The following is a 24,476-nucleotide window of genomic DNA, read 5'->3' on the forward strand; positions in this document are numbered from 1 at the left end:
AGAAAAGGAAGGCGACAACATGTGCACCCTTCTCCTTTTCTCTTCTTAATTAACCAGCAGCCGTATGCTAAACCATCCCAGCCTACGAAGAGATACTAATCATCTGTGAAAGATGATCAACACCATCACGCAGCAGCAACAGTATACCAAACCCAGCGTGCACTCCACCATCTGACGTGCTCCCTCGCATGGCGGAAGGCCATGTGGTATGGTGTGATCCCTTAATCTATTCCACCTTTTCCTCCGTGTCTGCAGCCACCACCGATCACGCACGAAGGAAGAAGAAGAAGGCACGGTCACCTTCAAGTCAAACCACCTGAATGGACAACAGTAGAATAAAACGTCGGTTGCATCGCAGCTTTGTACCCGGCGGTCCCCCTGTTCTTATTCTTGTTCCTTTTTGTCTGCTTTATTTCCTCCTCCTTTTCCATCGCAGATGCATTGTTTTGTCATCCACAGACTCAATCAAATCAGTCTCTTCTCTTCCCACTGCATCACATGCAAGCATCCAAAACTAGATAGTCGGACCATCTCTTTCCTAGAACAGAATACTCATATCCTACCTAAGAATCTTGAGAAAGCTAAGATGTCACTGGAAGACACATGCTCCAGCATAAGATATCTCGTTTAGAATCGTATAAATTAGCAGCCATCACTATCGTAATCTTGCTTCTTATACAGCAGACATATACATTTACTATTGAGTGTCAAACCAAAGGAAATCTCATCCTCTTTGTCTCCAACCAATCTGAGTAATTGGTGAAATCCCACCAGTCCCTGCTTAAGCATTTCCCTTCTCTCGCTTCCTCAGGAGCATACTCAGGCGAGAGAAAATTCTTGGCCGACCCTTTTGGTGGAACAGGTTCTTTTCCTCCTTTAGTTTGATTCACGGTAAAGCCATCTAATGACAGTATCTATCTTTATGGTCTTCTCGTTCTATTATGCTCACACTATTTGGAGCACGAGCAAACAAATTCCTGTCTTTTCTCATAGCCGTACGATCATAATTGCACGGCTCCAATCAGTGTCGCAAACCTACAGGTGGGATTCTCTCCAAGCTAAAATCTTTGTTCTTACGGTTTGGATACGGTGTTAAGATCCTGCGGATGATGAATGGGGTTTAGCTCTAATGGACGGTTCGGATGTGATTCAAAGGTTCCAAATGCTCGTATAATTAGAGAAGATCCTCGTTCTCTTTTTCGTACCCCATAATACCCCTAACAAGTGAACAATATTACTACCAGCCACAAACACGCATATCGTGGCGCACTCAAAGCGCACTTTGGTTAGAGCGAAGGAAACGGAACAGTGGCGTTTTGGTGATTACCTCAGAATCGCAGGGCACTCCTTTCACTTTCACGACACGGGGTCAGCAGGCGATTCGGTCGTACCGCTCCCCATCCAAAGCGTTACGTAAGTCCACCAAAGACAGAGACCCGTTTCATGACTCCACAACGTGGCGCTTGCTTTTGACCTTAAAGCAAACACGGACCCCACACGGAGTTTCCATCGCAATCCACACAGTTGTGCCTTTTAGACGACACGTCATTGCGGGTAACGTTCGAGGTATGAGACATTGCACCCCCCGTTCGCTTCCTTACTTTCTCTCCACTCCCGCCGATTAAAAGCCGTCACCTTCGCAGAGCTGCCGCTCTTTTCCCCGGCTTTTCTTGTCATCGGGGGCTGAGATCGAACCCCTACTGGATCTTTTTCTCCGATCGGGTGATGGACCTTGGCGCCGGGGCTGGTGGCGGCGGCCGAGGCGGAGGTGGAGCTGTCGTCCTGTTGTTCATCGCCTCCGCCGCTTTCGTTGTTGTCTCCGAGGCGGCGCCGGCCGCGTTTGGAGGAGGGACCGCCGGAGAATCCATCCCAGGTCGGTGAGATTATTTTTCGTTCTTTGTTGGTTCTTGAAGCTTGGATCCGATCCCGTCACCTTCGGTCGAGACTGAATTCTTGATTCCAAAGAACGTTTATTGGGATTTCGATCGATTTGATATGTATTGTTCATGCAATAAGATTCTTTTCCGTCTTTTTTGGCTGTTCCCGTTTGATGGATTCCTTGGTTGACGATGTAAATTGAAGGGGGAGAGAACTTGCCGACATGGGAGAAGGGTCTGTTGAAGCTGACGTCGATCGCGTCGGGGCCTGTCGCCACGGCTCCCGACGCGAGGTTTCCGTTGGTCTTAGCGGCCAAGAGGACGAAGAGGCCGGACGTTCTTAACAAGTTCAGGATGTATCGAGGGGGCTGGGACATTACCAACAAGCATTACTGGGCGGTGAGTTCATCAAGTCCTCCTCTTTCATGCTTTAACATGGTTGTGTTATATTATGATATCTTAAGGGCTAAGATGGCTTTGATTTGTGATAGAGACTATGCTCATCAACAAACATAAAGGGAATCTATATATTTTCTTCTCAAGTGTAATTGCACTCATTTGTATATATCTTATTGTTATCCCTGTTATGCATGTTAATCAATCAGGGTTTGGGGCTTTTCTTGTGGTCTTAGCAGAGATTGCATTACTGTTTCTGACATGATATTTTAAATTTTATTTGTATCTGTGTTCTTGGAGTTGTGAATGGAATTCTACCGACGCCAGATAAATAGATCCCGGTTAGTGTTTCACCTACGTTGGTTCTGTTTTCATTTTGCTCATCAAGTTGCAAGACGATTGAGGATGGATGTGGAATGTCAAGAGAAATATATTGTTTACCCAATTTAGTGCTAGACTTGCATGACTTTGTTTCTGATGAATGTTTCGCTACAGATGGTATCTGTGTGTACTCATTCTGGGATTGTAGATTGGGCCCCATGAGACACTGTCCAAGGATGCACAAAAAAGGAAGGGTGTGGTTCATGCAGCTGGTTTTGAGCATCACTTGAAATCCATTCCTTTCTCTGATTGCCCTTTTGTACCATTCCATTGTTGTGGTCTGATGCATGGATAGCTTGATATGATCTTCTATTTTGGTGATAATCTTGCTTGCTTAGAGGGCGGGCTTCGGTAGCCTCGATACAATGGTAAGGTACCTCTCCCAGATCTCACAATGGCTAGAGCCTCACGCACAGGGTATACCTTTTTCTAATCTTACTTGTGTCATGGTATCCACTATCCAATTCTTTCAGAGTTTTCATGTCCCTCATAATGATGTTATCCAGTAATTTCAGTTTTGACTCATAATAAGCTGGACCAGAGAATCACAATAAAGGGTGGCATTCCATGTAGCTGGTCTAGAGCATCTCCTGGGGTCCATTTCTTTTTCAGGTTGCCTTTGTATTCCATCCTATAGCTAGGGTCGGATAATTGGAAATCTTGTTATGATCTTCTATTTTGGTTCATAGTCTTGATGGTGTCATAGTATCCAGTTATTTTGGAGTATGCATGTCTCCCATAATGATGTATCCGGTAAATTCAGTTTCGACTCATAATAAACTGGACCATCTTTTGATGTTGTTAAAGATGCAAACTGGTTTTCAAACTGATTGCCCTTTTTTAGTATCATGTTCTTCTTTAAAATACACAGGCAAATATTAAGTTATGTTTGCCGTAGTATTCTATTAATTGGGATTGTGTATTGCTGATGATCCCACCAAATATGATTGGACTATTCAAGGAGTGAAGAATGTCTCTGCTTGGATTAAATCCAGTCAAATATGCATCTTTTTCAAAATGTGAAATCGATTTTTTGTTCTTTCTATTGACCCCTAAATTATTATTAGATGTCTTTTGCTATATATTAACTGCTGTTTGTGTAGTCTGTTGCTTTTACAGGAGCTGCTGGGTTTCTCCTTGCACTACTGTGGTTGGTTTCCTTTGGACTGGCTTTAGCTATACGTCTCTGCTGTGGATGGGGACCACAAATCAAACATGAAGGCTCTTTCTGCAAACAACGTGTTTGTCTTATGTTGCTGTTTGTCTTCACTTGTGTTGCGTCGTAATGTTCCTAAGCTATTAACTTTTTTCTTTGGGCAAAATTTAAGCTTTACAATATCTCCATGAGAAAATTCTCATTTATCATCACGTGGATTATCAAACGCTAAATTGTATGTTAAATGGCTAAGTGTCATTTGTCTAACTAGATCCTCAAGAGTATGTCGGGTACTTCTTTAAACTGTTAAGCATGATCTACATTGTTGAGATGTTTTGGCACATTCATATTGTCTGGAGTGGTATCATGTATGTCATCAAATAAGAAGCCTGAAAATGGATATAGTTAATATGGTTAGTATGTCAAATAAGTTGTAGACCATTTTAAGATCTGAACCATTGATCTGATTGAGATACAATTCGAAAACAGTTTAGTGTCATCTGGTTGACATAGAAGTTTGGAATCTCTGGATTACTGCGTTCCATTCTTCAGATGCTTCTTTCCTAGTTTATGCGTCAAATTTGTTTCCATGCAGGACTGGATGCATTCTGCTTTCTGTGGAACAGGCTGAATTTCATGACGAAGTGATGGATACCTTGAGTTTTGTAGTCAACCAATCAGATTTTACAGTTCAGATTCTAAGGAATGTCACCGACTTTCTATCCTCTGCAAAGACTGTCAATGTTGAAGAGGTCTATCTTCCACCAGATGCTCAGAATGAAATTGACAAGTTGAATACAAATTTAGATGATGCAGCTAATGCTCTTTCAGAGAAAACAGATCAAAATTCTGGCAAAATTAAAGGAGGCATTGATTTTGTGTATGCATTTACGACATTTTTGCTACTTCTTTGGTCTGTGTATCTCATCTTAATATTCCATGCTTCATTTTCTCTTTGTTTAGGCATTGCACATTGATCGGTGTAGCCTGTTTGATGCTTTTGCTGGCCACACTTGGTTTTGGTATGTAATCTCTAATTCGCTATATTGCATTATCTTCTGACTTGTCTATTCATGTCTGTTGTTTGCTGTGTCTTAGTTTTTTGACTAATTCTCATATTGACTTTGACATGCAATTTGCATTTCCCACTTTTTTCTGCTGCAGTGTTTTCAATATGTGGGTACAGACACACGATTTACATGTAAGTTGAGAAGTTGCAGGTTTGCAGCGTAGATAAATTCTGGACTATGGTGTATTTTCATCTTGAATAAAGATTTTAGAAGACTCCTTAGGCTTCTTCTTATGTATAATCTTTCAGATTCATAATGAGTGGTTGGCTACTTGTGGCATTTACCTTTGTTCTCTGTGGAACTTTTGTGATGCTTCACAAGTAAGAATATTAATTTTCTAGTTCTCCTTTTTTTCATTTGTCCTGTTGTTTATCAATCACAAACTTATCCATGATGTTCCGTAAAACCTAGGGAGCACAACAAATATGGTTTTCACTTTGGCATATCAGAAGATTCACAAATGCTTTCTTCTGCAGTGCTACAGTTGATACTTGTACAGCTATGGGTGAATGGGTTCGTTATCCTTATGCCGAGACAGCCCTGAGCAATGTTCTCCCATGTGTCGATGAGCAGACCACAAATCACACTCTGTACCAAAGTAAAGTAGTAGTCTACCAGCTTGTAAACATAGTCAACACAGCAATATCTTCATCTGTGAATTCAGATACCTCGTCTCGGTTGAAGAAAACTTATTCGTACAACCAGTCTGGGCCCATGGTTCCTTATCTCTGTTCTCCCTATGATTTCCACCTGCAAAATCGACAGTGCAACCCTGACGAGGCGTCGGTTGCTAATGCATCACTGGTATGTAAACAACAGCCCTTAAGAATAGTCCTTAGTTTGCTTTTCCTTTAGTTCATATCTTCACGAAGAATTGAAAAGTAAACTGTACTATTTTGACGAACCCTCTTCTGAATTTTTTTCAACTCAAGAAATGAAACAAGCATTCGGTGGCTGGTATGTGCTGTTCTACATGCTGATTCTCTAGTTTATTTGTCTGTTATATCCTAGCCATCTTTGGTAACCTGTGGTAGATATTGCACCTTCTGGTTTGATGTGACTATAGTACTTACAGGCTCTGCTTATTTTCATTACTGTGACCTGCATGGTTGAAACTGAAACTATGGAGACAAAATTCACTTAAATGACAAATAGGCTTTGCATTTTGGCTCCTCAACTTCAGCGGTCTCCTCAAAGCTCTTCTGTATAACATGATCTCTCCATTTGTGATCAGTAGCAGATATTTATTAACTGGCCCTTGGATCATTTTTCAGGCATTTTGTCTCATTTCCTTCAAAGCTCTCCTCTGACTCCTAGGGTACTCATTTAATATTAACAGGCTTTCACATGTTGAAACTTCTCAGGTATGGGAGAATTACACATGCAAGGTGGCTGATTCAGGTTCATGTGTCAGTCGTGGAAGGCTTACCCCTGGCATTTACGATCAGCTGGCCATGGCTGTAAACGTGAGCTATGCCCTCTACCACTACACACCATTCCTACTCAGTCTTCAGGACTGCAAGTTTGTACGAGAGACCTTCAACACTATCACCACTCTCTACTGTCCTCGACTGGAAAATAACCTTCGGATGGTCAATGCAGGACTAGCACTCATCTCAATCGGAGTCCTTTTGTGCCTTATCTTGTGGATCGTCAACGCAAACCGCCCCCACAAGGGAGGAGGTGTTTGTGCTGCCGTCTGAAGTTAAGATTTTTTTTTTTTTTTTTTTTTCAGATAGCAGTATCTTAATTAAATGATCTAAATTATCTCCTAGTATACAAGCAATACATACAACTCTTCTAGCATTTATATCGAAATCGCAACCCAAGTGGAGCAAAGCGTCACTTGTGGTGATATGTATCAAATTCCTATCTCTAGTGCAGTTGCTGTAACTCTAAAAACTCAATAGGTTTTTGAGCCTTAAGAAATATAATATTAAGTTTATTTCTCTTTTCAAGTTTGGTGTTTTTTGTGCAGTCTTTGCCATCTGTTTTTGCATTGGTGTGAGTCTTGTTCTGTTGAGGCCAGGTGGATTGGAAGGCAGGTTTAACAAAAGTACTTCCTCATCCAGGATCTCAAGTTGCATCATTGCCTCTGTGGTGGTCCTTCCTGTAGTATCATCATGTGGAGCTGCTACTCTCCTGTTACTTATATTTCTAAAGGGACCACCTGCAGATTGATGGTTGAATGGCTTTGTTGTACTGATCACAACTGCTCCATCAGATGTTGTGTATCCTAGGATCGATGTGTACTGACACTGACATGACCCTGACATAAAACTTTGCTTGGCTTTTGTGCATTGCATCAGATATCTGTAATCACTGCTTCATTATACTTTCTACTCAAGTTGTGGAAACACTTATGACAGTGATCAGGTCTGAGGAGAGCTCAAAGGTGGCCGACAGATCAAAACCTCAGATGGAATTTGCTTGAGCAGCCGGTACGACACTTAAACTCTTTAACCAAAGGTGCATTCCATCAACATATTTCAACGTTGTCATCATGCTTTTGGTTCCACGGTTCGTCGTATTCGTCCCTTTCTTCCCGTTTCTCTCTTATTCTTCTGTATATAATATTGCTACTCTTCGGTGCCCCCGGGTGTTGATATCCTTGACAGCTCCAATGGAGTTGATGAGTTCTGTATCGGTTGCCTACCAACAGAATGATATGTTTGGCATTTAGACGAGAAGCTTTGATGTAGGATTAGCTCCATGATACTACTCTTGGTTGACTTTCGTCGTCCCACCTGATGACTTGGATTCACCTTGTTTCGAAAGAGTTCGACTGACAACCTTCTTGTTTGTGATCGAATGCCTTTGAATCATATCTTCGACTTACTTTTTCTTATAGTGGCGTCTTTCATGAGATCATTTTGATTCAACAGCACTGGCGCATGGGACAAGACAAGCCTAAAGTCAACGCTAGTGTCCCAACACACTAAGACACCAAAGGTCAGCTGACAAATTTACTGGTACCACATAAAAATATTTCACATCATAAGCAAAAAAAAAGCTTTATGCCCTTATATGCATGTTGCTTTAATTTTATATTGTTTTTGTTCATGTAGGATCCTCCTATAAACCATCAAAAGATAGATATTAGCGTTTGGATTTGCTCTGTCCTAAAAAGCGTTCTTATTTCACTCCGTCATAAAAAAAAAGTAATTGTGACAAATGACATTTATATTAATTATACGACTCGAGACTCACTTTTATAATCACATAACAAAAACAAAACAAAACACAAAATTTCCCTACCCATAAACTCAAATCTGTCTTCACCCGTCTTAATTCAAAAGCCCATAAACTCCAAGCAAAGTCATGACAGTGTCAGTGTAGAATCTGAAATCGAATCCTCGGATGTCGTCGTAAATGAAAACCGAGAGATGTGACCAAAGAATAAAGAGTTGCTTATTTTTTGCTGATGCTCGACACCTACTCTATGGGCTTTGTTCATGGAACCTCTTCGATGGTGTCCAGTGCCGGCTTCCATGACCGCTGCGTCGACATCCTCTTGACGCTGCTGGTGGTCTCGCTCGCTCGCTTGGCTTCTGCACTGAGGACGGGGAGAATCCTCCTCCCAAAGTTCTTGGCCACCCCTCTCTTCTTCGTCGCGGTAGAGGCCCTGCACGAAAGAGCTGCCATCTCCTCCTCGGTGAGCACCGAGAAGAGCAAGTCCATCGGGAGCAGGAAGTAGAGCCGGCGTCTCTCGAGCTCCTCGTCGGCCACCAGTCCCAGGATCCGGCACCCCACGCTGAGGTGGTCGGCGTCGCACACGAACTCTCCCGGGTTCTCCACCATCAGCTCCGCCGCCCTCACCGAGTGCACGTACTCTTCGAACTTGCCGTCGCTGCTGATCACCTTTATGGATCCACCTGAGCCAGCAGCGTATGGCGCGCATGCAGTGTTCCCCATGAGATGTCTCCCGGCGACTAAAAGAACACAGCAAGGGGCATAAGCACTCGTCGAGATCGAGAGAGAGAGAGAGAGAGAGAGAGAGCAAGGAAGAAATTAAGCAGCAAGCCACTGAGGAATGCCTGTGGATGCCGGTACTTAAAAAAGGGTTGTGGGTGGGAGGGGGAGAGATTTGGCAACCAGTCGCTATTGATGTGGGATTGTTTAGCAAGGAGAGCACATGGGCTGGGAGTTAGGAATTAGGTCGTGCATGGAAGCAGACAAAACGATGATGGAAACAAAGAGACGGGGAGAAGCATCAGCGGGAGGCCAAAGTGCCATTTGCTCGGTCTGTCACCTAACGCCCTCTCTTCGTGTCTTCTTTATAGGAGTAGAGAGGACACAGAGAATAACAACACGGGAGGAGTCTGCTCATCTGTGCCAGTGCATGCTGACGGCAATCGACTCATCTCAATCTGATGGTGTTTTGGCCAGTGACGAAAGTGCCAACTCCAGCTTGCTTTCACCGTGCATTCTTCTTTATTTTGATTTGGCCCCATTCACCATCGCTGCCCCAGAAGGACTGCCCGCTGGTGTGCTTTAGCTTGCAAGCTGTCTCTGTCCTTGTCCGAGGGCCCAAATCTTTCCCCCATGCTTCCATGTGAACCAAAGCACAAAGAAAGACTCGAGTTGTGTAGAACAAGCTCCAGCCAACCATTGTCGAGTGGATTGGATACAGGATGAATCAGTGTTGTTCTTGGAGTTACAGTCAACCCTGTTTGTTCTCCCACCAAACTCTGCTGGATTTCTTCGTTTGCAGACTCTGCCACTCTTTTCCCGATTAACGCATATTGTGTCCCAAGATCTGCAGTTTGAAGAATCTGCGGTGGTTGTGGGAACGGTCTAAAGCTCGATCATTTGGGGAATCCTGAAGACAAAAATCCAGTCACAGCATATTTAATGCAATCCAAAGATTTCTTGCAGGAAGGCTGTGCAAGTTGGCACGGAACAAATGATCATCAGAGGACATGATGATGATCATGATCGGGGATTAGATCATCGCGTAAAGCACATCGAACTCGACAGATGGCTTCTGCTCAAGTACATAAAAAGTAAATCTCATGAGTCTGTGAAGCAAAGTGCAGAGGCTGAACTGTGATCTGTTCTTCCATGTTCACTGCAAAAAAAATACTTTTATTTTATGCTGCATTCCTTCATTTAGTTTGTGCATACTTTTGTCCTCAATTAATTTTCCCATTTAAAAGCTTCTTTACAATAATGAACAAATATAAAATCTATTCGAAAATCTATTCGGCGATATCCGATAAAATTAGAACGATAGAGATGAACAAATATACTCAGCGATTTATGATGACAACCAAAAGCAGTAATTGCAGTCACTGATGCAGGATACAAGCAGCAGCTGTAATGTCGATTGTTTAGGAGTGGGACATGAGCTCTAACACACTTCCATGATAGCTGCACACTTTTAATCCTTCACCTTTCTTATCTTGATTTTAAACAGGTATGGGCAGTGAGTGGCATTGTGTGTCATTATGGCCTAAGCATATATATGATAGAAAGAATATAATATAAGAAGTTTTATTAAAATAACTTTAGCTTAAATGCATTAGCATATCCCTTTCCTATTTATAGGGATTAGGAGGGAGGATTTTCCTCAATAGAATAGAGGATTTTCTTCAACAGAATAAATAAGATTTCCTCATATAGTTGGAGAAATCTTATCTTCTATCAATATATACATGATAGCAGTCTGCACTTGAGCACAGCACAAAATTAAAAGAGGTGATCACTAAAAGTAAGGAATCATACACTGGCTGGCTAAGATAACTCATCAAAAGTAGGTAATGGTTAAAAAACAAAAAAAGAATAGGAATCTTTCGTTGTATATTCAGACATGTTACTGTCCATCGATCTAAAAACGGAGAGTATACATCAATTATTCATTTTACTTGGTACAGCTCTTCAAAATTCATTCGGCGCAGAGGCCATACATTAAGCGATCAGAGACTGCCAGTATCAGATAAATTATTCGCTATCGTTCTGCTCCAAGCTCAATCAGATGATCACAGCATCCGATAACAAAAGAATCATGTCGATGTTCCATGGGCAAAAGATTTTGAAAAAAAATTGAGGGACTTGCCCTCAGTTAGAAATTCATTAAGATCTTCTCTTTTGATACGCCGTCAGCCACAAGCTCAGATGTCACTTCCTGCCATGTATAAAAGAAAAAGTCGCAGATAAGCTATCCACTGTAAGTTAACCAGCATTATCGTGCAACCAAATCTGGAGACTTTACCAAAAATTGGAACAACAACAATTGGTTCATCAAACAAAATCCTCTACTTTCTGAAAATAACTCATAAAGCTTACTATCTACAGCATTCATGACATGTGATTTTAATTTCAGAACCCACTGAGATTCATTACAGCATAATGACATACTGTTGTGACTAGTAAAATTCACCCGTAAATGAGCTAAGAAAAATGAGATGATGTATCATAAGATAAATAAATATCGTAGAAAGTAATTTTGTCATAGCTTCATGGTCTCAACAGTAGGTGAACACCAAAAATCTAACAATGAAATCTGACAATGGTGGGTCTGGAAATCAGGTATATTATGTTCTGTTCTCAGTACCGGATCATATTATGACTTGTACATTGTTCAAAACTAATACATTCTGAATAATAGGAAAAAGTTTGTGGATCATCTCCTTATATTTTGCTTATGGTCAATAATCACAACTTGTTTCCAAACTTTGGTTCTAAAGGAATGATACAAGCCAGATTTAACATTTTCAAGCATCAGCTCCAGCAACCTAAAAGGTACACAAAAGTAGCTACTTATGTCCTATCAAATTCTAGGATGAAAATGCAGGAAACTTTATTAATAGCTTCGAGAAAAGGAGAATCTTATTAAAGAAAAAGGATACCGAGGTTTTGCATGCCTTAGAATTCCCTCAAATTTTGATTTAAATAAACAAATTTTTTTTACAAAACTCTTGACCTTCCAGAGGATTGACCAAGACAGACATCTTAAATCTAGATGAAGGTTATCCAACAAACTCAAAGTTTATTGTCCGTGAATGCCAGTTTTTTTTCTTTTTTCTTTCCTTTGAGAGTGGCAATCTGCAGATCAATCAAATACCGAAAGCAATAAGATATATGGTTATGAGATATAGATGACAAGATCAAACAGGTTCATAAAGCAATTGTACCAAAACATACTGAGGCATCAGCAGATGATCACCAGCAGAATATGCACCTAATGTGTCATAGCAAAACAAGTCGCTGCTTATTGACAATCATGTTCCATAAAAAAATGGAAGCTAAGACAACTGTATCAATCAAAATGAGCACTCAATAGTGGCTAAGTTTTGAGTCCAAACCAAGCAATTCATTAGGTGTGAAGAAGATCATTACAGAAATAAAAGGGCCTAGATCATGCATGGTGAGGATGAGATTCTCAAACTACTAGAAGTAAGTATACGGCATAATTTTAGATGAATCATGAAAAGTGAATTGTCTTAGTGTTAATTACTAGAGTTAAGGTATCTGGGAGATTGTTTCTACCATCGAACTTGAATTTGTCTTGGTCCATCCTTGACAAACTACTGGGAGTTGGTTTACGGGGCTGAACATGGTGATCAACAGAGGAGTCCACTGATACAAGCCAGGCAGGATACAAGTGACAGCTATGAAATAAGGTATCAAGAATCAGTACGGAAATAGCCTCTATGATTGTTGGGGTAAGGCGGCAACCGTTGACGTCCCCAAATAGTGGGAGCCTTGTGCATTGGGCCACCCTTTTCTTAGTACCGACAGAACAGGAAACCTATTAATGATGCACTTAGACAGTTGAAGCTACTTCAGATCATTTACCAATGACTATAATTAAAAGGCATCAGAAAAACATACCTCAGCCATTTGTTTGTGCCCACAAAGCACAGCACCAGTCAATAAAGGATTTAGAATCTCCTTAGTTCTTGAAAATGCAGCCTGCAACATGTTTGCAAGAATAAATTTGATGAGGATACAGGAAGTGAAGAGTTTCATAAAGCGATAATAGATTATGAGAGTGACCTGTACATAGCCTCGTTCACCACTCCATTTTTCATCAGGTTGTGATAAAACAGGTATGACTCTAACTCCAGTAGATTCCCAGTCCTTGAACCGATCCTACAAAGAGGAACAAACCATTTCACACTCGACTTCTTGATTCAGAATGACGCAGCATCTTTCTATGAAAGATGATAACCATAATGTCGAACATCATATATCATATCTGAGACCTGATATGCCATTCTCTGAAGGTTTCTAGCTCCGTAGTAAAGTCTCACATCAGATCTTTCATTTGCATTGAAACCTGATTCAATTAGCGAACGAATGGGACTGCCACGAAGGGTTGATAGAATAAAGATATTTTAGAAAAACACAAATGTGTTGACTAGTGGCAAAAAAATTTAGCATACAAGAGATCAAAATCTTATACAGTGTTCTACAAGCAAAGAGATACACGAGATTTATGTATTGCATACTCTATAACTATAGCCTAAGCATGATAGCAAACAGTCGCTTGCAAGTTTGGTCAAGTCAAACATTGAAACTTAGCTCAAGTTATAAATTTAATCCAACAACAAATGATGTAACATGAACTTACTAACAAAGACCAATTCCCCTGACAAAAGAATGACAAGGAAGAACTTCTGGAATCTACATGCCAAAAACAGGAATGCGATATCAAAGAAAACTCAGTTTTAAGGGACTGTCTAAATCTTTAGCAGCGGCTCAGGCTGTACATGAAAGAAACATTCTGCTAAACCATGTTTAGTGAAGAATGCTTTTTTTTTAGACATGGCATGCATCTCATCTGTGAGTAATTACGATTTCTTCTTGTCTGTGCCTATTTTTTTCTGTTTCTGAAGGAAAGAGCCTGTGTATTTGTTCCTAAGTTGTATAACCATGCCTTTATTTGAACTACAGAACATAATCTACCATGATTGCAACGGATTTACTATCCTTAGGATGACTTATATAGCCCACTGGAATTGTCCCCTGTGGTTTGAAAAAGGAATTGCTTGAAGCACCTGATAGAACAAATTAAACAAAAGAAGGGAACCCGGGGACTTGGAAAGAGAAAATGAAATAAAATCACATCAACAAAATCCAAATAAAAACAGCAGACTGTCACCTGATACATCTAGCACGCATAGAACCACATGATCCACAGCATGGTGACTTCCCAACTACATCCTTACCATTCTTTTCTTCTCTTGTGATTGATACAACCCTCGAGCGGTAACAATCTAGTAGATTCATCAGCCCAGGGCAACGAAACAAATACTAGTTTTGACCGACTATCTATACATCACACTTACTCTTCCCATTCCTATAAAGGCATCCCCTATCAAACCAGAAGACAACAGTAATCAAAATATAGGAAGAAAAATCCAAGAAGAAGGTGTTGCCAGAAACACAATGGTTTTTCTCTTCAAAATATTAAATACTAAATCACCATGGATCTGATGCTTAGAGTAAATGAGAAAACGCATGCTTTCTTATGTCAGCACCAAATAATGACACAAGAAGGCTCCATCGCTGGTTATAGAACTCCCATGTAGATTACATCTAAATTATAGTTAGGAGAGATACGACACTCTAATTAGCAGTTAGAATTAAAGTTGTTCCGTCCACAGAGTTCCTAATCTAATTATCTTTTGCTACTTGTTTGGTTAAAGCTAATTCCCCACCCAAATTAACCTAATTTTGGTCACATTTACCCGACTTTCTATTTGTCTTTTCAGTGCTTGTATAGAGTTCACATTTGCTGAAGAATCCACAGAAGAACAAAGAATTTTTAATACACAAAATCGTATCTATAAAAGAAGTCCACAAATAGAGTCAACTATGAAGATTCTCCAGAGATTCATTGGAAATACGGAAGGGACCAGAGCCCTACCTGATTCCGGATCCGGTGGCGAAGATAAGGACGGCGGGGAAGGCGTCGGGGGGCGAGATCCGCTCGACCTGGAATCCTTTCCCCATGACTGCACTCAGCTCGACGACATCCCCCCGTCCGAGCCCACAAAGAAGGTCGGCGGTGGAGCCAGGGACCCTCTTGACGAGGAACTGGAACTCGCCACGGGAGCTGGCGAAGGAGGGCGGCGAGGCGATGGCGAGGAAGGAGGGCTTGTCGGAGGCGGGGACGCGGAGCTGGAGGTACTGGCCGGGGACGGTGTAGGAGACGGCGAGGTCGGGGGCGTAGGAGACGTCGACGGAGACGTGGAATAGAGAGGCGTCGGCAGAGGCGGGGGCGACGAGGCTGAGAGGGGCCTGGGTCCAGGTGGCGGCGTCCTGCCGGACGGCGGCGGCGACGGCGGTGAGCGCGCGGCGGCGGCGGAGGGGAAGGGAGAGGCCGACCCGGAGGCGGGGGAGGAGAGACATGGGGCGGAGTAGAGGGGGCGAGGAACACGAGGCGGCGAGCGTAGTTGCCATTGGGGATATAGAGAGCAAGGGGAGGAGGAGTTGGTCTTCGCCGCCGAGAGAAGGGTGGAAAATAACGGCAGTTCTTAGAAAATATTCTCCCTTTTTCTTCTGATTTTTTGCGTTATATTGATCGTTATCTACATGGAAAACGGGATGGAGATGTTTGTGTGGTTCCCTTCATTTTTCTCTTTAACATATCTATTGTACGGTATCAAATTAATTTTTTTTAATGTAAAAAAATTCAAGAATATACTTTTAAATTTGTTTGAGAAAATCTAAACCTTAGAAACTATGAACTATATAAAATCTTATGACTTTTAATATTTTTACTAATATTATATTAACTATGTAAAGGATAATTTTACATGCACTCTATTCCTAGATAGTCCAATCACAAGGTATATAAATTTTATAATAGCATATTAACACAGTTTTATAACTATAAGTGTTTGTTCATGTCATTAATTTTTTATATGTTATTATGTTTTGAGAATTGAATCTTTGGTGAGGTGGTTGTTCACTCAAGATGACCTTTTTAAAATTCTAGATCATAAGAGACTTAATTGAAGGTACTTAGCAATCTACCTATGTTGTTAGGTCATAAGAGATGCCACAGAAGTCATAAGTATGTGTGTATATATATATATATATATATATACTTCCTCGCACAATTTCTTATTTATTATTGTTTGAAGAATTGCTTTTATTAGAGTGGGTAGGTGAGACGGACAAGACGAAACGAATATATATACTTCCTCGCACAATTTCCTATTTATTATTGTTTGAAGAATTGCTTTTATTAGAGTGGGTAGGTGAGACGGACAAGACGAAACGACTTGGTGCAGCTCGATCTCGCATCCGAAGCGACGACGAACGATGGCGGCGGGAGCGATTCCGGCCACGAAGCTCGCATACTTCGACAACATGTGGGCCGTCCAATCCACCGCCACCCTCCTCTCCCACCTCCAGGTAAAGATTTGAATTCCCCTCTCTCCCCGAACGTTTTATCTCCACCGAATGAAAGAGAAATCCTGACTACTTTGGTTCCGTAATCTTTGTCGGAAAGACCGAGGACGGCCGCCGAGCGCTGATCTTGGACTCCACCATATTCCATCCCCAGGGCGGGGGCCAGCCGGCTGACACCGGGTTCATCTCAGGCGCCGCCTCCGGCTTCAAGTTCGTCGTGGAGGACGCGAGACTGAAGGATGGCTTGGTGAGTTAAACCCCCTTTCGCCGTCTAATCGTCTAATTCTCGTTCTTGATTCTTCAGATCATACAAAAGAAAAAAAAAAAAAGGGAAAACAAGAATTTGGTACAGAAAAACAACGTTATGTACTTTCTTGTGATCGGTTAGCAATTGATCCAATGGTTAAATTGCCGTATTATGACCCAATGCTATCATCATCTGATTCAGCAATGCAGGAATTTGTTCCTACCTCACTTTGCTTCGTCCCATCGTCTTTCTCAAGCCTCTCGGCTGTTCTCCGCTGGATCTTGAACCCTTCTTCATCATCTCTCTCTCAATGTGCTCTTCCTCCCCTTCGCAACCTGACTCTGCTGTCTTGGTGCTGAGTGGTGAGAAGTGGGACAGTCATGTACTGTCGTGTCATTCTTCAGTTGCAGTTTGACCAAAAACAATTCGAGAATTGGACATCAAAGAGGCGAGCGTCCATTTTTCTAACATTTTTTATTTTTTTTTCAGCTGGGACCTGAAACCCTATCAAACTTTCCATAGAGCATCTCGAATTTGATTTATGTCCCATAGCCGAACCCATGTTGGTGCGAGAAGTCTTAGTTTCTCGTTGGTTCTAATTATTTAAAACTCAGTCTTGGGGATGATTTGAAGTACTACCTTCCTGGTTACACCCGATTGAGCTAGAAATTCACCTAACATCACAATTATCACCATATGAGGCATTCTAGTTAACTCCTGGTGTTAAAATCGTAGCATATCTGGTAGTTGGCACTTTGGGATATTGTTATTCTATGGTCCTTATAGCCCTTCCTGTGACTGTTCATACTGGTTTTCAGGTATTCATCACTTTGAAGCCTCCATAGAAATTTCCCATTGATGGCTTTCACTCTCCATCTTAGTTAGCTCATTCTTTATAGTAGTGTCAGAAAATGATCACATAGCTGACTACCATTCTATTATACAAAAGCCTCCTTCTGCTGCTTCTCCTTGGATGGCTCAACCCCTTTAACTCCCAAACTAGAGACATATAGAGAACGGCTTTAAACCAGAAATGTTTAGTACCAAAGCATTCGCCGTACAACATGTGTCAACACAATCAAAATATATCTAAGAGACTAAGATAATGTTATTTTTTGCTTTAGAGCTTATAAATCTGCCTCTAGGCTGTGATTAGCCATAAAGAGCGTAACATTAATTCTCAGGATATGGCTAATTTAGCAGTTGATAAAATGTTTTAGCAGATAGTAGATCAGGGTATCTTAGGAGTTGAGTAAACTTTTTGTTTGAGAATAGAAATGTAATAGCCTATTGCTATTTGTCATGTCGCAGGAGCATGGTTGCTTTGAGTATCTCTTGGGGTTGCATGGCCGCAGATTTCAGTCATCTCACTGTTCGTTTTACATGTTTTCTTTTTCCTATTCTTTGCTAGGTTTATCATTATGGTTCTTTTGAGAACCCTCAAGATGATTGTGTATCCATAGCAAAAGAGGGAGAAGAAGTTAACTTGTATATCAACCCCCAAAGACGTGATCTTAATTCAAGGTATTGATTTTTTTCATGACTTACTGTCACAATAAGCCAACTATAACCAAGTTACTGCCACACCTCTCCTGAGTAAACATTTTCCCTGTTGAAGTGAGGACGAACTGTCCATCCATATCTCTTTACTTGCAAATGCTTTAGAAAAGGATACAACTGAACAATTGCTAAAAATGTTATGATACAAAATATATCAGCTTATGTTATCCCCATATGCCTTCACTTGCAAACACTTGACGGAAGTATAAAACCAAAATTAAATGAAACAATCATCAAGATACAAACTCACAAAGTACATCAGCTTCATTATCCTTAAGAAATAAGGACAGAACAAGGGTTTTAAATTGAACAAGTTGTATCTAAAGTGTACTATAGTTAAGGCCTTAAGGGTAACCATACCCTGTATGAAACCGTACTGTGTGAAATCACCAGGTCTCTGTACCATTTCTCGGGTGGACCATTCTGGCTAGTTTCAAATCCTTGACTGGGGTGGATCTCCAAGGAGTATTAAGTTGGCAAAAGTTTACTAATCTAAGTCAGTTTGGTTTGGTACATTTGAAAGCCAACCATAACCAAGTCAACCTTGCCTCACCAGTACTATAAAGGCTTAAGTTTGACCTACCTGGATGAGCGCTAGTCAATCCTTACCACACCCATCATTTGCCCATTCACTCAAGTGGCTTGGACCACTTATAGTAGAACCAATTGCAAAATTGATTGATGTCCCACATTACTATTTGGTGCCCATCTTTGCTGCTGCTATTTTATCAGCAAAAGATGTCACACTAATCGATTTGATTATAGCTGCTTGTTATTCTATAGAGTAGCGCCTATTAGGTAGTTATCTGAGTTTCTGATATATTTACATAATAAAAACAATGTAGTTTATGCATGCTTCAAATTTTTTCCTGAGGCATCAAATATGATTGAATAACAAACCATGTATTATTGCAACATCGAACTTTGCCATTTGTGGCATGCAAATGAACTTTTTACAATCCTAGTTTGGAACTGTTTGTAAAGTCGAAGAAGAGTTGCATGTAGTTAAGAAAGCTCAATGAGAAGGTTCTGCTGCTTTATCTATGTTGCTTTGCTATGAATTTTTCTTATAGAAAGAAACTTGGGCACCCTTATTGTGTGTGCGAGATTCTTCCTCTGTAATAATGCTAAACAATGTACTTTTATGCATCACTATGGAAACAGATGTCTTGTGAATGTCAGGATCATTAGTTAGGTTTGCACATGACTAATGACGGTTTATAAGAATACAAGGAATTTTCATTTCAGGCCTTCTGTTTCTTTTTCTGCAGACTTCATTCAGCAGGGCATTTGCTTGATATATGCATCCGGAAAGTGGGCTTATCTCATTTAGAACCTGGAAAAGGTTACCATTTCTCGGATGGGTATGATGTTGCACTTTTATATACGCCTTTTGGAGTAGCAGCTACTATATTCTTTGTTAATGGATTGTTTTTTTCATCTGATGTTTATGATGCTAATAGCTAAGCACTTTTACATCTTTTGCATTTTTTTTTATTTCATAGTACTTTGGCTGCTTTGGTGGACATGCAGTTTCCAATAGTGTTTTTACTTGAGATTATATCTCTGCTATAAATTCAGAATTTTGAAACTTCAAAAAACCCTTCATTGTCATTACCATTATTATGTCATTTTGCTTGCAATATGCATATTTTGTGTTGTTATGGTCTGCAAAGCATACTTAGTCATGCTGTGTGTCAGATGTCTGAGTGCGTAATCATATTGCTGGGGTTAAAATATGTACTGACTACTGCCAGAATATCCAGTTGTTGATTCTAATTAATAGAATCTTTGCACCTAAAGCAACTTCCTGGGAATTAGCTGCCACATAATATTTGTTTCATTCTGTTGTAGTTCATCATCCATCCATGGCACTTGCCCTTTCTTATTTGTGTTTATTTGGTTCTTCCAGAGCATTAATTTGTACGGTGTCATATTTGAGTTTTTATAAGAACGTATCTTAAAATGTGCTCCAGTGTATATTCTGTTGTAGTTCATCATACTCTTCAGCAATCAAGATTCACAAAGGAGCATACATTTATTTTGTCCTTGTATTGGAACTCCGTGAACACTGGCACATGGTGTTAATTGTGTCCTAGATTTAGAGAATATCTCAGTCAGAATGCATTCCATGTAGTTGTACCATCTTATTTGTTCTGTACACACTTCATAGTTGTCCATATTCTTTCTTATTGTCCTTTTTGCTACATGGATGCTACATCCTTTGTAACTCGACTTGCACTTTCACTTGGATTGTCAGATTTACATGGATGCAAATTTTGTAGTCTGGATGACAAATTGCTTGTTTTTCACAGGCCATTTGTTGAATATAAAGGCATTATCCCACCAGATCTGCTGCAAATTAAATCAAAGGAGTTGGAGAAAGAAGCAAATGCTTTGATTTTAACTGGAGGAAAGGTGGGTACCACACTATGTAACTAATTAGTTGTTTGCAAGTTGTGTTTATTTTTGGATCTTCTTTTAGTCATAAAACATGATCTTTTGTGATTATTTCTTTAGGTTTCAGCTTCCGTTTTATCTTATAATGAAGCTGCTGAGTGGTGCGGGGGTGTTCTTCCCAGTTACATTCCAATGGTATGTAACTGTGAACTTTGAAGATGACTGCTAATTAAGACTATGTGGCAAGCGTGTGTTTTGTTATACCCTATGATGAATTTTTTGCTAAAAGATCTGATAACAATTGCATCTCAGACACATATTCTTCATTTCTTTGTAACATATCATCCTCTATAGTCTACACTGTAACTCATAGATGCAGAAATGCATTTTTGGTTAGGTACAATAATTCTGTTTAAATGAGTTCATGTATTTTCTTCATAATAGATGTGCTGAAGGAAGTTTTGACAATCCTTATGCTTAAACTTGGTGTAGGTTACTAATCATTCTCAGGTTTTGTTAGTTACAATTTATCTACATAATTAATGATTAAAACTATCAAGTAGTGAAATTCTTCCTAAAGTGTCCCACTAATTTGTCATTCTTGTTCAAATTTGACATAAATTGTGGTTTTGTTGATATTTTGTACCTCTATGAATGTAAGTGATCTTTTAGTGCTTCATGAAACTATTCAGGATAGTGCTCCACGGATTGTGAAGTTGGGTGACCATCCTGGCTGTCCTTGTGGTGGGACACATGTCGCTGATATTGCCGATATAAGGAACTTGACGGTAAGATTGACTTGGTTTCTTTTGATTAAGTCTTTATCTTCGCATGTCAAAGGATATTAACATGTACTGATGATAATTGCATGTTTGCATAACAAATCCTTTTCCCATTTCATTTCGAAGCTGCTGAAATGTTTCTTCCATGTCGAAGGAACATAGATACCTATATAACTGTGTGTCACCAAGTAACCCGCTAATTGAGTTTTTCCTGTTAGGCGATGGACATTAACACCAAGTAGATGCTCCATTGCTCATGGAGAGACTTCAATGCATTTTGTGGTGGTGTTTTAATGTTTGTTGCAACTTGCAATAGTATTCAGGTTTCAGAATTTATCAAAGAACTTCTTCCCTTATCATCCCACTAATAGGTACAGTATGGCACGAGATTAACATCGAAATCTTATATAAATGTATGCTAATTGGATGGTGGATGGAATATGAATCCTATGGCTTTTGTGAAATATGTGGCTTGGACAATGAAACATCATAGTGAAATAGTAATTTATTTTGTTGTGCTTACTTTTAGAGTTTGGAAGAAGCACATGCCTTTGCATATACACACTACCCAACAGAAGTGATGAAATGAGACTTGATAAGGTCAAATTTGATTGTCAATTTGACTTAGTGAAATTGAACAACCTGGTTTGTTTTTCGAGTACCATCACATCCAAAAGAGAGAAAGTCATTGAGTTTCATAACTTCGATGAGGGAGAAATTTTTCTGAAGGCATTTATATCTTATATCCCTTGTCCCTCGTCAGTTCGAGTGCTGAAATATGTTCATATCCCATATCCCACTTCCTATAGAAGAAGACTACGTTTGATTGTCCGAAAAACTCCTTCAACATCAAATTAGGTCTGTAGGCATCTAAAGGTTGTAAGTGTTGGTTTAGTCGGCTTCCAATGAAAACATATATAAGAAGGCCACTTTATATAGTGTTATTTTTTTGTTTTTGCAAAGGGTAAGTGGCAAATGTGGGATTCGAACCTAGGATCCTATGATGATCTACTAAAGTCTTTACTAGCTAAATTAGACAACACTTTCGATATGGATGCTTTGGGATGCATCAGACACTTTAGATGTTCTTTTTCTTGGGTGAATGTATCACGCTCAAAGGAGACGCTTTGGGATGCATGAACGACTTCAAATGCTTCTTTGTATTGGGAGGATGCATCACGTGCAAAGGAGGCCTTATGGGATACGTTGGGCGCTTCAAATGCTCTTCTGTTCTGTTCGAACATATTACGTGCAAAGGAGACGCTATGGGATATGTTGAGTGCTTTGAATGTTTTTTTGTCTTGGGTAGATGCACCATGCACAAAGGGGATGCTTTGGGTTATGATGGGTGCTTTGGTGAGGGGAAGGTAGAGGCCTCTTCTCCAAGACCAATTGTTGTAGTGAAAGTCGAGTGAGAGGTATCTTCACTGATAAGTTCTTTTGGGACTTTTTGTATTCGGTTTTCTTGTGACATTGTCTCAAGAGTAATCTTATAACGGTCAGTTTAATGAGAGATTGTATCTTTCATGTTATGTCCGGTAGGCACTTACTGTATTCCATGTGTTGTCCATCCCAATTGATCAAAAAATGAGAAAAAGTAAGTGGTTGGATAGATGAGAAAGTGTTGGAGTTAAAATCACTAAAACTAGAAGTTGACAAAACAGCTTTTGTTGTATGTCAGCTATTTCTCTTATTATCTGGAATTTCCCGCTTCTTCCTTCTGACTTGCATTGTGAAGTCATAATGTGGAACAACCAGATCTAACTTTGAAGAATTTAGGTAATAACATTGGTTGCTAGGTTTAAGCTGTATCTTACTCTGGCACAAGAATAAGTTTCTGTCAGTTTGCTTGCTCGGTCTTGAAAGGTGTCTTTCTTGCTGTGCAGAATCAGTTTTTTCTGCTTGCTGTATAATGCCCATATATTTACTCTTTTTTCATTTTTTAGATTAAAAGTTTGTCTTCTTTGATTTTTTTTTATAAAAAAAAAGTATGGATGCATTTGTTAGTCTCCTTTTTGGTTTCAGGTCACACAGATCCGAACAAAGAAAGGTCTTACCAAAGTTTTCTATAGCATCAGCCCTTGATAGAATCTGTGTTCCTTGTTTCTGCATAGATTGGAATTATGCTTCCTTTATGCAATATGTAATTACAATACCGTCGTATAAAGTGATTTTGTTGTAAACAGATGGCTCAACTGAATTTGATTTTCCTTCTCAAGCACGCTCAAAGAGTAGTCATTAGTCCATGATACTCAATGTACCAGGGAGAATCTACTCTGTATGTGGTTGTCCCTGTTTCATGACCAGAGAAAGTTGAGTGTGTGCTGGGTGAATATGCATTTGCAGAATTTTATTTCTTGTTTGGGCTTTATGAAATATGAGGTGTTAAGAGTCAAGTGTGCTCATTTGATTTGACACCTCCATATCTTTCACACACTTTTAATCTTGCAGAGTTTTTTTTTTTTTTTTCGATGATTGATCGATGATAATTTCCTATCCCCTATCCAATTTAGGAGAAGCGACATCAGTGTTGCTGTGTTACGATCTTATCTATTTAGATAAGATGCCTCTACGTACTTGTTGGGTTTATCCTTGTTTTCTTATTTGGTTTAGTTTATACCTCCAAAATACGAATGCCTTCACTTGCAGATGGGGACAAAATTGGTGCAGTCCAAATAAGACCGAGTCAGAAATTGTGACTTGGATGTGTGGTATCGGAAAGAAGATGCTAAGCCACAAATAATGGATTCCTAGAGATTCCAGCGTGGTTTGTGATGGCGGATGACCATGCCGCCCGCCCGCCCACAACAATGCTCGTGGTCTAGGTTGGTGTGCGTGGATCAACAGACATCAGAGAAGTCAGCATGTTTGATCGAGATGGGAAATCAAGGGGAGCCATGCGACTCCATGGCTGCCTCTCTACTGCCATTCGACCACAATATTAACTGCCTAAGAAAAATTGTTCCGGTTTGACTTTTTCAAATTCCATCGCTAAAGCAAAATCAAGCACATGCCACAATTCAATATGTTTGTTAAGCTTTAATTTCCTTTTTCGTTGTGCAATGCATACATAGGGTGCAAAATTAAATGAAGATCGCATTCAGATTTGAGGTTGGAGGACACGGTTGCCGAACATTCTTTTAGGAGCAGAACAATGCCTTTTCTCGTGATGTGAATCTTTCACCATTAAAGAAAGGTTGAAGGCATCGATTCCGATCATTTTGTGGACTGGCAGCA

The 24,476-nt window shown here is 40.2% G+C and overlaps 4 protein-coding genes across 7 annotated transcripts; 2 read left to right on the plus strand and 2 right to left on the minus strand.

The window, feature by feature from the left end:
• Positions 1-1,586: 1,586 nt before the first annotated feature.
• Positions 1,587-6,838, plus strand: LOC103968735 (uncharacterized). Of its 2 annotated transcripts, XM_018819719.2 has the most exons (10): positions 1,587-1,873; positions 2,083-2,276; positions 3,758-3,936; positions 4,406-4,690; positions 4,774-4,832; positions 4,975-5,011; positions 5,129-5,200; positions 5,357-5,684; positions 6,245-6,402; positions 6,483-6,838. In XM_018819719.2, the coding sequence occupies exons 1-10, from the start codon at positions 1,726-1,728 to the stop codon at positions 6,628-6,630; spliced, it is 1,608 nt and encodes a 535-aa protein (XP_018675264.2). In that variant the 5' UTR covers positions 1,587-1,725; the 3' UTR covers positions 6,631-6,838. The 2 variants fall into 2 exon arrangements, with proteins under 2 accessions (XP_018675264.2, XP_018675262.2); XM_018819717.2 differs by having other exon boundaries at positions 6,245-6,838.
• Positions 6,839-8,000: 1,162 nt separating this feature from the next.
• On the minus strand, positions 8,001-9,310 carry LOC135650503 (uncharacterized). The gene has a single exon (XM_065169905.1). The coding sequence runs from the start codon at positions 8,793-8,795 to the stop codon at positions 8,334-8,336; it is 462 nt and encodes a 153-aa protein (XP_065025977.1). The 5' UTR covers positions 8,796-9,310; the 3' UTR covers positions 8,001-8,333.
• Positions 9,311-10,626: 1,316 nt separating this feature from the next.
• On the minus strand, positions 10,627-15,407 carry LOC135584443 (fruit protein pKIWI502-like). 3 transcript variants are annotated; one of them, XM_065169710.1, is made up of 5 exons: positions 14,758-15,394; positions 13,091-13,190; positions 12,882-12,977; positions 12,717-12,797; positions 10,627-11,007 (listed from the first exon to the last, which is right to left on the minus strand). In XM_065169710.1, exons 1-5 carry the CDS (start codon positions 15,291-15,293, stop codon positions 10,945-10,947), a joined length of 876 nt encoding a protein of 291 aa, XP_065025782.1. In that variant the 5' UTR covers positions 15,294-15,394; the 3' UTR covers positions 10,627-10,944. The 3 variants fall into 3 exon arrangements, with proteins under 3 accessions (XP_065025782.1, XP_065025783.1, XP_065025781.1); XM_065169711.1 differs by lacking the exon at positions 10,627-11,007 and adding an exon at positions 11,694-11,927 and having other exon boundaries at positions 14,758-15,397; XM_065169709.1 differs by lacking the exon at positions 10,627-11,007 and adding an exon at positions 11,976-12,633 and having other exon boundaries at positions 14,758-15,407.
• A 655-nt stretch (positions 15,408-16,062) lies between these two features.
• On the plus strand, positions 16,063-23,597 carry LOC135650790 (uncharacterized). Its single transcript, XM_065170387.1, has 8 exons — positions 16,063-16,253; positions 16,351-16,497; positions 17,909-18,021; positions 19,329-19,421; positions 20,373-20,475; positions 20,578-20,652; positions 21,150-21,245; positions 23,265-23,597. Exons 1-8 carry the CDS (start codon positions 16,161-16,163, stop codon positions 23,322-23,324), a joined length of 780 nt encoding a protein of 259 aa, XP_065026459.1. The 5' UTR covers positions 16,063-16,160; the 3' UTR covers positions 23,325-23,597.
• The last annotated feature ends 879 nt before the right edge of the window (positions 23,598-24,476 follow it).

This window comes from Musa acuminata, chromosome BXJ3-10 (assembly GCF_036884655.1).
Source record: "Musa acuminata AAA Group cultivar baxijiao chromosome BXJ3-10, Cavendish_Baxijiao_AAA, whole genome shotgun sequence".
NCBI classification, from domain to species: domain Eukaryota; kingdom Viridiplantae; phylum Streptophyta; class Magnoliopsida; order Zingiberales; family Musaceae; genus Musa; species Musa acuminata.

Bases quoted from the DNA above. Each gene is read 5' to 3' on its own strand.
- LOC103968735 (XM_018819717.2), top strand. From the start codon at position 1,726: ATGGACCTTGGCGCCGGGGCTGGTGGCGGCGGCCGAGGCGGAGGTGGA. The intron at 1,874-2,082 runs GTCGGTGAGATT...TGTAAATTGAAG, and splicing joins CGCCGGAGAATCCATCCCAG to GGGGAGAGAACTTGCCGACA. The intron at 3,937-4,405 runs GTAATGTTCCTA...GTTTCCATGCAG, and splicing joins GTCTTCACTTGTGTTGCGTC to GACTGGATGCATTCTGCTTT.
- LOC135650503 (XM_065169905.1), bottom strand. From the start codon at position 8,795: ATGGGGAACACTGCATGCGCGCCATACGCTGCTGGCTCAGGTGGATCC.
- LOC135584443 (XM_065169709.1), bottom strand. From the start codon at position 15,293: ATGGCAACTACGCTCGCCGCCTCGTGTTCCTCGCCCCCTCTACTCCGC. The intron at 13,191-14,757 runs GTAGGGCTCTGG...CCTTCGTGGCAG, and splicing joins GCCACCGGATCCGGAATCAG to TCCCATTCGTTCGCTAATTG. The intron at 12,978-13,090 runs GTCTCAGATATG...TCCTCTTTGTAG, and splicing joins TTCAGAGAATGGCATATCAG to GATCGGTTCAAGGACTGGGA.
- LOC135650790 (XM_065170387.1), top strand. From the start codon at position 16,161: ATGGCGGCGGGAGCGATTCCGGCCACGAAGCTCGCATACTTCGACAAC. The intron at 20,476-20,577 runs GTGGGTACCACA...TTATTTCTTTAG, and splicing joins TGATTTTAACTGGAGGAAAG to GTTTCAGCTTCCGTTTTATC. The intron at 20,653-21,149 runs GTATGTAACTGT...GAAACTATTCAG, and splicing joins TTCCCAGTTACATTCCAATG to GATAGTGCTCCACGGATTGT.